Here is a 12,219-nt window from a genome sequence, read left to right on the forward strand (position 1 = left end):
ACACAAGTGATGGAAAAAGAAAAAATATTTCCATCTGAAAATAACAATGATCTTTTCAATACTAAAAATAATCTCAAAATGTGATACTCATGCCATGGTGTACGATACCTACCCTCCATAGTGCTGGTTATGACACTAGCTGTACTGTGAGCTCTCTGTCTGGCCTCTGGGCCCTCGAGGTGGTCCATAAACTCCTGGTGTGTTCCACCACTGGCCTGTCTGTACTCTGTGTCAGTAGTGTCAGCCTGGAGATAGAAACGATTGTTACAGATGCAACTGTGTTACAGAGAATAAGTTACATGTTACCATGGATATACAGTTGCTACAAACGTGAATGCAAGTGTCAGCGTTTTGAATTACAATGCAAAGCTGTACAAGTAAAAGGAAGAAACATTCAAAGGGAATTGTGTATTAATAATGTATTTGTTTCTAGACTCGAATCCAATAGGGAAATCGTACAGTAAAGCTTGACAGTACGCGATAACTTGGCACAATATTGGCACCTTGTCAGATGGTCAGAAGACACAGTTATGCTTGACAACCAGTTTGGGATTTTAGTGAAATATCTTGACCGCTATGAATTTGTATTTAGAATTTTGTGCTACTGTTACAATATTCTTCACATGATAGTACACAGTAAAATGCACAGTGTGAGAAAATGACAAAGAAAAACTATAACAACTAAGTGGATAGAGCTATGGACAAGACTAAATAAAATGATAGCTATTTACACATAATAGGGCTATTTGGGATAGACAAGCTATTTGGGATAGACAAGCCTTTCTTACATTGTCTCCAGTGGAGGCCATATCTACCGTCACTTTAGGCAGAAGTAGCCCCACGGGTGACGATGGGAGGGAATTCCCACCCACCAGAGAAACAACGCCATTGCAGTCTACAGAGCTGTGCTTGATCCCATTGGGTGAAAGTAGGAGATGCGACAAGAAACTGCGTTGGCTCATACTGCTGCTGCGTCGATCACAACCCCTGGGAAGAAAAAAAGAGTCCCTCCGACTCAGGTTGTCCTCAAAAATGCTGTTCTCATCATCTGCAAACTCATTTTCTGAGACCATATCCTGCGCTTGGCTTCGGAAACTGAAAAGGCTGGTCCTGCTGTTCCGTCTGGATGAGAAGAGGGGTCCACGAAAACTCAGAAAGGACTAGGAGAGAAAGATATTCTTCAGTTCTTCCGTTTACATGCTGGTCGTAAAGAGGAGAGAACGGAGATGATATCGATCGTAATATGTGCAAATGACATAAAAGGGATTTCTGTGATGAGGTGATGATGACATTGCCTGATAAGGATGATGATGGTCATAATGATGCCATGGAGGATAGAATACATGTTGGTGATGACTAAGAATGGTGAGGATGATGATCATGATGGTGATGAAGAAGAAGAAAAGGGTAAAAGATGATGATGATTATTCTGGTGATGTAGATGATGATGATGGTGTTCAGGATGATGACAAGCATTGTAAGAAGTACAATTGTAAAAATAAATAATGCATCTTGATGATGACTGGTATAAGAAGTTGATGATGACAAAGAAGAAGATGATGGAGATGGAGATAATGATGATGATAATGATGTCAATGACAATACCGAAGAAAAGACATGGCGTTGTGATAGCAGTGAATTAAATGTTGCATTGGTTTTATTTGCATGCATGAAGGTAATCAGAAAATGTTTATGCGACTTGTGAAGGATTAGAAAAGTTAGCAAATATCACATAAAGGATATTCTACAATCCAACATTTGGTGTGACAGTGGAATTGCTCCCAACTATTGACGGCTGAAATATAAACTTAATCCCATTATCTATCCATTTGCTTCTCCTCGCTTGTCACTCATTTTGAGAGCTCTGCAAAGAGCTTGGCAACAGCCAGCGATTTTTCTTATTGAAAGAACGTTGAACATATCTGCCAGAACAGTTATCACTGATTGGAGTTTTGATCTCTCCTGGTGCTCTCTCATTTGGTTGTTGTGGTCACTGGAGGAGATTTTAAGCACTGCTACCGTCTGCCTGTAGATGAGTCGGTATTTCTACAATATTAAGGGCACGTGTCATTCTGAAATACGAGTTGTTGATATTGAATATTATAGTTTATGTAACTGTAATTGTAAACTGAAAAAATAGTTTAGGTATTAAGATGACATTTCTAATTATCAAAATCGTATTCTTGACTGATTGAGAATTACCATAATGTAGATACACAAGTAAAGAATTATGAGAAAAGCACTGCGTAATATTGTTGACAATGGACATAATACGCTGAAAGCAGGGCACGATACATAGGTTGCGGAATATCGCGGTTTTCATACACAAATCATACTGACAGATAATACTGAACCTGATGTACGGATGAGCATTTCATGTCATAGTTGAGCTGGTTTGCATCCACAGAGAAGCGGCAGCGACCTTTCCTCATACTGTCCTGTGACTCAGATTTAGGATCCTTCTCATCAGCCCCTTTGCCCTCCTCCTCCTTCTTCTTTCTTCGTCTGTTGCGTCTGTCTTTGGCACTTTTGGAGCTAAGCTTGGAGGTGTCAGAGGAGCTCTCAGGGCCAGTGACTTTATCGCTGGCCTCCCCGCTCTCTGCAGCAGCTACAGTTGCTGCTGCCTAGAAGAGGAAAGAGAGGGCAATAAATAACAACAGAAAATCTTATAATGAATTGTTTCATTTTTGCTCACAACATTGTCAAAAAGGCATTCAACAACAATCTGCAGACAGACTTCCAGGAGGATGGGAGGAAACAGAATATATCCGTTATAAAAACACACACAATGGCTTGATAGTATCTTATTTGGAAAAAGCATCAACATTATAATCACTGTAGGTCTGTATAGGGCGGGCTACATTTAAGATTGCATATTCATTACCATGTACTGTGGAGCAAGTCACACTGGTAAGAAATCAAAACAAAAAAGTATCTTTGATATAGCAATTTGATTGGCAATTGGTGAACATAGTGGAATGTAGGACACATTTGTGAGTTCAGAGGTATATTTTAAAGCTTATACTCTACTATACTTATTTGGAAGCTTTAGTTGCTAGATATTAGTAATATACAGATTTAAAATTACATTAAAAAAGTACATCTAAAATAGCTTAATTGTCTCTAACACAACCGTAAAATATTTACATCATATCATATCATATTAATACATCAGCAAAAATATGTCACCTGTCTGTAAATGTTTTTAGCTATGAAGTAGAAAGTTAATTTACTATTTTGTATTCAATATTTTTTGTGGAACATAAATTTCCCAAAATTAAGGTCTGAATAATTTATTTATCTGTTTATTGGTCGAACACTACTTTCAGATTTTACATCTAGCAATACTGGAATCAGACGTTTTTTTATTTCAGAATGCAAACTGCATCCCAACTTTATGTTGTTTAATTGGAATCCGTGGGATTGTTGGATTGTCGTGTACCTGAGCGTCCTCCTGCTGCCGTTTCAGCTGCTCAAGCATGGCCTGAAACTCTTCCTCCTTCTCCACCGCCTCCTTCATGGTGGCCTGGCTCTGCTCCTCGTAGGCCATGGCTACTACGGCCAAGATCAGGTTGATCAGGTAAAAGGAACCAAGGAATATCACCAGCACAAAAAAGATCATGTAGGGCTTCCCAGCTGCCCGCAACGTCTGGAAGAAAAACAATGTAGCAGTATACTTATTTAATATGCGTATATTTAATATACTTATTAACTTTTCCTTTATCCCACAGTTTTGGTTTCAGATTTGTTAATTCCACATAATGTTTCTGCTTTGTGCAATGTATGAAGATTTTTGTATATATGTATTTTTGTGGCTGTAGCTCCATAAAGCAGCAGCATTAATATAGATGTTTCTGTCCCTCCATTTTTTGCGACCAATATATTTCAAGAAATAATGTCTCGATGAGCTAAAGTTATTCACGCTATTAGGAAACCTGCCTAACATGTAATAAAATAGATTAAATACCCTTCGAACGTTGCTGTAGTGACAGCATCAGGCCAAAAATATTATAAAAATAACAACTATCACTGATCCATATAACCAAGAGACACTGACATAAAATAGCGTGTACCAAACAGGTAATGCAATTACACACAGTGCAGTGTTGTATTACTGTTTGTTTTACTTACTGATACAACAAGTCTATTCAGAGGACACCTATTTGCCTTTAAGGCCATTCACGTTGTGTTTGCCTGAGTCACAGACGGACTCATCGTTGTTCCTTCTGACCAAGATGCACCTGCACTTCATTGAGAGGTTTGTTTGAACACTTTTAATACCAACATTGTAATGTGAGAATGCTTTGTCTTTGATAGACACAGCAGGCACGGCTTCTTTATGTATTTAGAGAAGCAGACCAAACAAATACAGCATCCTCCACCACACATGAGGTCAAACATTTCATCAACCTGACATTAAAGAAGCGACCGCTTTTCTAACAGGGTTTTATCTTTACGTAGATTACACTATATTTTTGTCTCAATCCTTTTAATATCTTGCAATAACAATTTGAAAACTATACCAACTGCATATCAGAGATCTTATAGGTGGGTCCCTTCTGCAGAGTATCACCTCAGGTCACTGTTTTGAAATTGGAAATTGTCTTGATGAAGACAAAAAACAAAAAGAATACAGGTTTCTCTTATATAAATATGCAGTTGGTCAGTATGTGCATTCATAACACATACTTCACTATTATAACTCACTGTGTACCTATATCACCTAAACTTCAGTTAGGAAGCCAGTTGCTGCAGCATAATTGTAAAGACTTGTCATAGACTGTATGCTTTTTATTATACATTTTCTTTAATACATTGGATTTGACTTCTGATTGTTAATGAATTATAATAGTATTAATGTGTTTATCTCTTACTGTATTCTTATTTTGTGTGAAGCATTCATTAATATATATCCATATATATTCACATAACATGTTTACTGAAAATCTCATGTCTTTATATGTATGCCAGGAAAAGGTTCATCAAGTCGTTCCACTGCCTATACCTGCTGGTAAAGGTTTTCCCAGTAATCCTGTGTCATCAGTCTAAACAGAGAGAGGAAGGCCCAACCAAAGGAGTCAAAACTGGTGTAATTATAGTCTGGGTTCTTTCCCGCTCTGATGCAAGTAAACCCCTCTGGACAGCGCCTGCAACACACAGAGAATCTGTGAAGGTCAGAAGGATTCGTACTTCCCCCTATACATAATAGATGGTAATGTTAATGCAGAAACTGACGCATCATACAAGGATTATATACATGTTGTATCAAGTCTTCTCGGGAATAAGCTTACCCAGCTTCGCTGCCATTTCCACAAAGCAGTGGATCTCGTTTGTCTGGAAGGAAATAATGATTACCTGATGGGAAAAGAAGCAAATTCACACTTTTTTTTTAATCATACTATTATATGATTATAATGTTAAATGGCAAGACCTCTACAATCTAAAGCAGTCAAAAATAATATCTCGAAGTAATACGTTTTTGTTGACACTGGGTCAGAAAGGTGTCAATTCAAAAAACGATGGGCCCTTTCGAGGCTGTGTTTGGTGGTGTTGTCATTGTTTAGTCAATGACAAGTAGTCCTAATCACGTAACTTCTCATTTACACTTTACGTAATATCTTTGATGATTTTTGTGTTGTTTTTTTTCATGCAGGATCAAGTTAAAACAGAGGAAAGTCAAATACTCACTGCTATTGAGCGTGTACGCTTTCCAGTCAAAATCGCTTTGTTCTGTTCCATTTATGTCAGTCCCATTGTATGATGAGGTGGAATTAACAATTGTCCGTACACACTTTTGCTTTAAATGTCCCATAAACAGTTGCAACCCTATGAGGGCAAAGACGCTCAGGCAGAAGACGGTGAGAATCATCACATCTGCAAGTTTCTTCACTGACTGGAACAATGCACCAACGATGGTCTTCAGGCCTGCCAGATAGAGTGTCACTTGTTACTCAAAGTATCAATACAAGACACTGTCAACATTAACAGAAGGCTTGTGAAAACAATAATTTAAAAGAGTACTCCACCGATTTAGCAAAGCAATGCTGTAACATTGTTGGACTGACAATGAAACATTTTGATCAAAAAGGTAAACGCAGCAGAACCAGAGATATTGCATTATCAAACGTTGCGCCTTTCCCTCTATATAAAGCCACAATAGGCTTTATATAGCTTTTTCACATATTACAAAGTACTCCTCAAGACCTGTACACATACTTTATTGTATACAAGCGTAGGAGATCCCCTTTAAAGTAACACATTCCTTTTTAATTATTATGTCCACTATAATTTAAGCTATGAGATAAAGATCCTTCACAACTAGGCTATTTTATGTTTTAATAGCAAACAATAGAAATGCAATAAAAAAAAAAAAGTCTTTAGCCAGGTATTTTGGAGCCACCACATTTTGGGGGAAAATGGAGGCTCAATTTGGTAATCGGACAGTAACACAGAAAATGAAGATCATGCATGTAAGTAATGATGTACATGCAACAATAATGGGATACACCCTCACCACATATGCTCTCATTAACCACAAGCAAAGAGGAGCAAATGGCTGACAAGGAATAGTACAAGAAACATATAAGCGAATGGCACAGATCTCACAGAGTAAACAACTAAATAACTATTACCCTGTAGATCCCAAGGTGGGAAAACACACTTTAAAGCTTGAATCTTGTTGCTTGCTTAAGATTCTTGATTTCAGTGGCTACATTGTGCATAAGCGTCAAACAGCTGGACTCAGAAATCGATCCATTAAAGACCTGAACATCTGACACTGGGGTGCCCAAGTTAGCTTTTAGGATTGTGGATGTTCAGATTGCTGAAACAACTCTGTGACTGATCTGTGTTAAGGAGGTGGAAAAGGTGGGGAAGGTGCCATGACAGTTTCAGCACGAGGGGCGGTAATTGAAGGAGGGGAGGTTGAGGGGCAGCCGGTAAAAATCGTGCAAGAAGCTAACTAACATGCACTTGCTCCTACTGCTTACCTGGGATAACTGAAATAGCTTTAAAAGCTCTTAGCACTCTGAATGTGCGAAGTGCTGAAAAATTGCCTAGGTTTACAAACTCTGTTACATACCTGCAGGGAAACTTAGAATTAATATAGAATAGTGATACAATACATGTAACATAGATTGAAGCCGACAAAGTTAATGACAATGTTGTACAAACAGTATCAGATGAAGCAGAAACAATATACACTGATGCATACACATTGGTGAAGGTAAAATAATATTGAGGTTACAGTGATGAGAATAAGATGCACCATGTGATACAAACTTAAAGGATAAGTCTGGGGATATTCTTTATTGTTCTTATTGTCAACAAATCTCATAAAAAGACCAACACCAACAATTTCCTTTTGTGCAATGGATCTTTTTCCACAGAATTGATTAAAAACACATACGTGACCCCCATTGTTGCACTGGACATGTTCCTTCATTACAATGACTTACAGCAATGCCGCTGTTAAGACTCACCAACCAAACCAATCAGTAACTGTTTAATAATTATTTATGGGCTAGAAGAGTCAATAGCATTTCCATTCAGTGTTATTTTTCCCATCAATCCAAAAATGCACTTTATGGTTATCTCTATAGATTATCCTTAGCTAAATATCTTTTAAACAAGCTTAGTAATAGTGTTTGAACACAGATTTATCGGGTATCATTTAAATTTTGTTTCATATTTATCCTGGTTTTCAGTTGTGGTATTAATAAAAGACTGAAAATAGTGCTGCCTAAAAAATCCACTATTAACTTCTATGCTAAAAAATCTTTGTCCAGCTGCTTTAGAAAATTATAGAGCCTTTATGGAATTTCTTTTACAATTTCTTTGGGAGTTTTTTTAAAACAAATCTTCAGTAGGAAGAAATGGGCTTTTTGCTGAGTGCCACAGACAGGTATTGGTTTGCGATTTGTTTACCCTAAGAAAGATAGAGAAGAAGTCCTAAACAATGGCTTTGAACTTAATGATAACTGGTAATATATATAAATAATAAGTAATGAAAGTTATAATATGGTAGCCTTAGTTCTGTAAGCACAGGTGTAGCCCACTTCCGGACTCTACGGGTAAAACTCTACTTCATTCACAAGCAGTCATTCGGCCATTGAAAATGTGCACGTGTAGCCGGCCAATAAGGATGCACCTACCAGAAAATGTCCAGACCCCACAGTAGATAATTCAGCGTAAGAGTGGCAGGGTAGAGCGCTCCATCTGTGCTCATAGAACTAGGGTTACAATATTGTAACCTGTGTTCTAACACACTCCGCCCTCTACTGGACTCTATGGGTACAGTGGGTGAAGCCGGTTGAATGCACGCTCTAGCCCGACATTACATTGACCTAACCACACTAATCGTGATCGACTAAAGGTTAGTCGCCACAGCCATTCGTGTTTATAATCTAGGTCGTCACAGAGGAGAAGTAGGGGGGGGGGCAGCCAACCATGCAGGTAGTACACAACTGAACTGGGTAGAGCTATGGCCTAACTCTGCGGGGGGCAAATAACGAGCAGCACACACCCTGCGCAACACGTTGCACGGTTCACCAAGGAGCAGAGGGACATGTTGACACACAGCTCACACACAACCACCAGTTCACAAGTCTTGTGTCGTTCGAGCAAGCACAAACCCTGAAAAGGAGCCAGCCGTGTCCAAGAGATAGAACAGTATGAACTGACAAGCAGTGGCATTGTCAGCATTGGGCTTTAGCCGGGAACATTTTTGGTCTCACCCCGAATCTTTCTGACAGAGGAAACAATCTAATCTCTCTAGAAATACCCCTGGAGACAAGACATTGACCAAGACATCGGCAGACATAAGCCCTCTGAGCATAGAGTGTGATGGCAGACAGGGGTGTCTTGTATACTGTGGGGTCCGCACACATTCAGGTTGGCATGCCCTGATTGGCCAGCTATGCTTATGCTTATTTTCAGTAGGGAAATGTGTGCTTGTGATTGGAGTAGATTATTAGCCTATATCCAGTAGAGGGCGGAGCCTTTGTGAGTTAGAACAAATAGTAACACGTTTTGACAAAACCGTTGCTTTTGTTACCAACAGTGAAAGCAGTAATATATTCAACTTGTTTGTTGTTCAAACAAAGAAACATATGGGGAAAAGAAAAACATTCAAACATTATTGTAACTGTACTTACGCCATGACAATTACACTGAAATCCAGCCAGTTCCAGGGATCTCTTAGAAAGGTGAACTTTCCTATGCAGAACCCTCGAGCTAAAATTTTAATGAGGGATTCAAGCGTATAAATTGCGGTGAATGTGTACCTGTTGAAAAAAATGAATAATTTGTTAAATCAAACTGCATTTTTATATTTATATATCCGGAGTATGGAATCAAATTCATTTGTGGGAAAACTTACTCGACATTCTTTGCCCAATCAGGCGGTCCACTCAGTGTCATAAATGCACAGTTGGCGAGGATAGTGCACATGATCACCATACTGAACAATGTGCAGACAGTTGTCAAGGAAGCCACATATGTTACTCGGGAATGAACACTTTTTTATATAATTGATCATAATCTCACACAAATTGGCACTGTAAACAGTTTATACAAGATAGGATAGTATTATGGGATCAACAAAAACATGATTCATGCTTATCAGATTATGACCTACATGAAAGGATATGAGTGTACCAAAATCCTTATTGATATTCTTCTAAGGAGGTTGAAGGGGCTCAGGAGGTACAAGGCAGGATTGGCATTGAAGCGGAAGATGACATTTCCTGTGTTTAATACTATAAAAGTCTGACGGAAAAAAAGGTATGTATAAAATACTCATATTTCTTGTCTGACTTGCAATATTTCATTATTTATTTGAATAAATAATAAATGATGGTATCATATGGCCAAAACTAATCAAAGAGTACTTGATGACTTACAGAACACATTTCACTATGCAAAAGTGATTTGCTGATGAACGTCATATACATTGTTTTTACTTGCCTGGTCTTCCTGTTATCTAAAATTGAACGCTCATGGTTAACAGGTGCATGCAGTTCCAAATGAAAGAATCCTCATTTCAGTGCAACAAATAATATCTACGTTAACAAAGTTAAGAAAAAGATAAATGTGTGTTTAGACTTCATGCTCAAGTTTGAAATCAAGAAGACCTACTTTCTGATTGCAGTAGTAGGGATCCAGGTCCTCCAGCGGTGTCGACACCAGGCCTTTAGGAGTGTCCCCATACAGAAGAGGGAGGGATTTGCTCGCCTCCAGGTCACGACTGGGCTTGAGCTCATTCTCATCATCGTGTTTTCTCTTCTCTGCCTTGGGCTTCTTGGCGTTCTCCTCTGTGATACGTCTCTCGATGGCTTTGAGGGACTCGCGACTAAAGGGGTGGAAGCTGTCTGGACCTGGTGGTACAAGTAGCTGTGCCATCTTTTCATCCTGCTCCTTCAGAGTGAACAGCTAGCCACTAACATGAGAAAGGCCTAAGGGGTCAGAACATATAATTAGCTCTGATTGGAGATTAACATCTGTGTTATTTCCAATATGAAATGTTATTGTTTTTTGGAAGAAAAAAAAATGTCTGGTGGGAAAATTATATTGGCAGATTAGAACTGCTTTAAACGGAGAGGAGAGGAAGGTGGGTGTGGTTCTGTTATTTGGCCGGAGATCATCATCTCAGGAAGTGGAAGGCTGTAATGTGCCTAAAGATGGGTGTGATACAACTACACTCATACTAGCTATGGTAAAATTAGATCTAATTATCTATGACAATGATCAATTTCAGGTGAAAATCTTGCTCCTCTGTGCCATCCCTCAAAATCAAATAAGTCTACTTTTCCCTCAGAGCACTGAGACAGAGGAGAATAGATTCATCCTACTAATAGGCCTGATTAGTAAGATGTGTTAGGCAGACCTATGCAGTATTAAATATGAATGCACTACCGACTGCACTGCATCTCTCTGGTGCCCTGCCACTGAGAGCTTTTGCCTGATCTGAATGTCATAGAATACGTCCACACGGTGTGTCTGTGATGCAAGAAATCAATCACAAACACACTGGTCAATCAACTGCCAACAGCACTGGGTTATACATGTGTGATGTAATTGCAACAACAAAACAAACAAAAAAAGCTTGACTTTTAATATATGTATGTAGGTATTGTTTGCATGTCTAGTTCAAGGTCAGGTTTACATTATGAGAAAAAAGTACAGACACACATAAGCATAAACACAAGAGATGAAACACAGCAAGTAGGCACTTCTTTGATCAAAGGATGTTGGTATTGTTGTACAGCAGAGAACAACAAATCAACAGCATTAACATGGCCTCTGGTTGTCGAAAGATTCCTTGTTTTCTTTGCACAGAAAGATCACCACGTGCACATATGCATCAGTGGTGCTGTCATCTCTGCACAGGATGAAGACCGATGTCTGAACTGCTGAAGTAGTCATATGCAGTGTGCAAGCCTTTGCAAGTACTAACTGTTGGTTACACTTATTACACATGCTGTATTATTCATCTTATCTAAATGTGTCATCACGACAGTCAAATAGAAATAAACTTGTAAAATAAATTCCAACATGTTTGTTGAAGTCATTGTCATTATGAACAAGTGCCTAGACCGGTCTCAACCTTTGGTTGTGACCAGAGAGGCTGGCCTCTTCTGCATGTTAAATTACATCTTATTGTACTTTATCAGGGAATACACACACACCACAGCAATAGTATACTTTTCAATCTAACATTTTCAAAACAAAAGTGAACCATTAAGGACCAGAGTTCCATATCATTTCCAGTCACATTTCACATAAAATACTGGTTAATGTTTTTCATTAAATTATTGTATTGTACAGCTGAATGCTGTTTATTTCAAATCATTTTAGGATACTGTTTTACTTGTTGTTGTTGTTGTTGTTGTTCGTGGCACAACTACTCTGCTCTGCTGTGGTTTTTATGAGTGAATAACAATGATGCCCATAGCATCAAGTAACGTACCTCCTTCGTATGTCCATGATCTTAAAAGACAACTGTCCCTCCATATAACTCTATACGCATAGTTATGGGCTTCAGGCTAACTTAAGCCTATACATATTAAAGGAATGCAATATAGTCTTAGTAAAAAGAACAATTGAGGAGCATTGAAAACAACAACAAGACAACCTTCTCATAGCGCCTCATTAAATAAAATAAACCTTCGGTTTGATGTTCACCTAACAAGGTCAACCTGCAGTGACTAACCTCTAAAG

General features: G+C 38.6%; 1 protein-coding gene across 6 annotated transcripts in view; it reads right to left on the minus strand.

The window, feature by feature from the left end:
* Positions 1-10,419, minus strand: part of LOC117750114 (tetratricopeptide repeat protein 21B-like) — a 36,467-nt gene extending 26,048 nt beyond the window's left edge. For 3 of the 6 annotated variants that reach the window (XM_034561074.1, XM_034561075.1, XM_034561072.1), the window contains exons 1-12: positions 10,138-10,401; positions 9,650-9,768; positions 9,380-9,469; positions 9,156-9,284; positions 6,990-7,081; positions 5,689-5,925; positions 5,292-5,355; positions 5,006-5,147; positions 3,443-3,649; positions 2,355-2,624; positions 789-1,160; positions 113-245 (exon numbers count right to left, since the gene is read on the minus strand). In XM_034561074.1, the coding sequence (XP_034416965.1) occupies positions 113-245; positions 789-1,160; positions 2,355-2,624; positions 3,443-3,649; positions 5,006-5,147; positions 5,292-5,355; positions 5,689-5,925; positions 6,990-7,081; positions 9,156-9,284; positions 9,380-9,469; positions 9,650-9,768; positions 10,138-10,401 (2,119 nt within the window). Of the gene's footprint in view, positions 1-112; positions 246-761; positions 1,161-2,354; positions 2,625-3,442; positions 3,650-5,005; positions 5,148-5,291; positions 5,356-5,688; positions 5,926-6,989; positions 7,082-9,155; positions 9,285-9,379; positions 9,470-9,649; positions 9,769-10,137 lie in introns of all 6 variants that reach the window. The other 3 variants (XM_034561071.1, XM_034561073.1, XM_034561076.1) reach the window with 3 other exon arrangements.
* Positions 10,420-12,219: the final 1,800 nt, after the last annotated feature.

This window comes from Cyclopterus lumpus, chromosome 21 (genome assembly GCF_009769545.1).
Source record: "Cyclopterus lumpus isolate fCycLum1 chromosome 21, fCycLum1.pri, whole genome shotgun sequence".
Classification (NCBI taxonomy): Eukaryota; Metazoa; Chordata; class Actinopteri; order Perciformes; family Cyclopteridae; genus Cyclopterus; species Cyclopterus lumpus.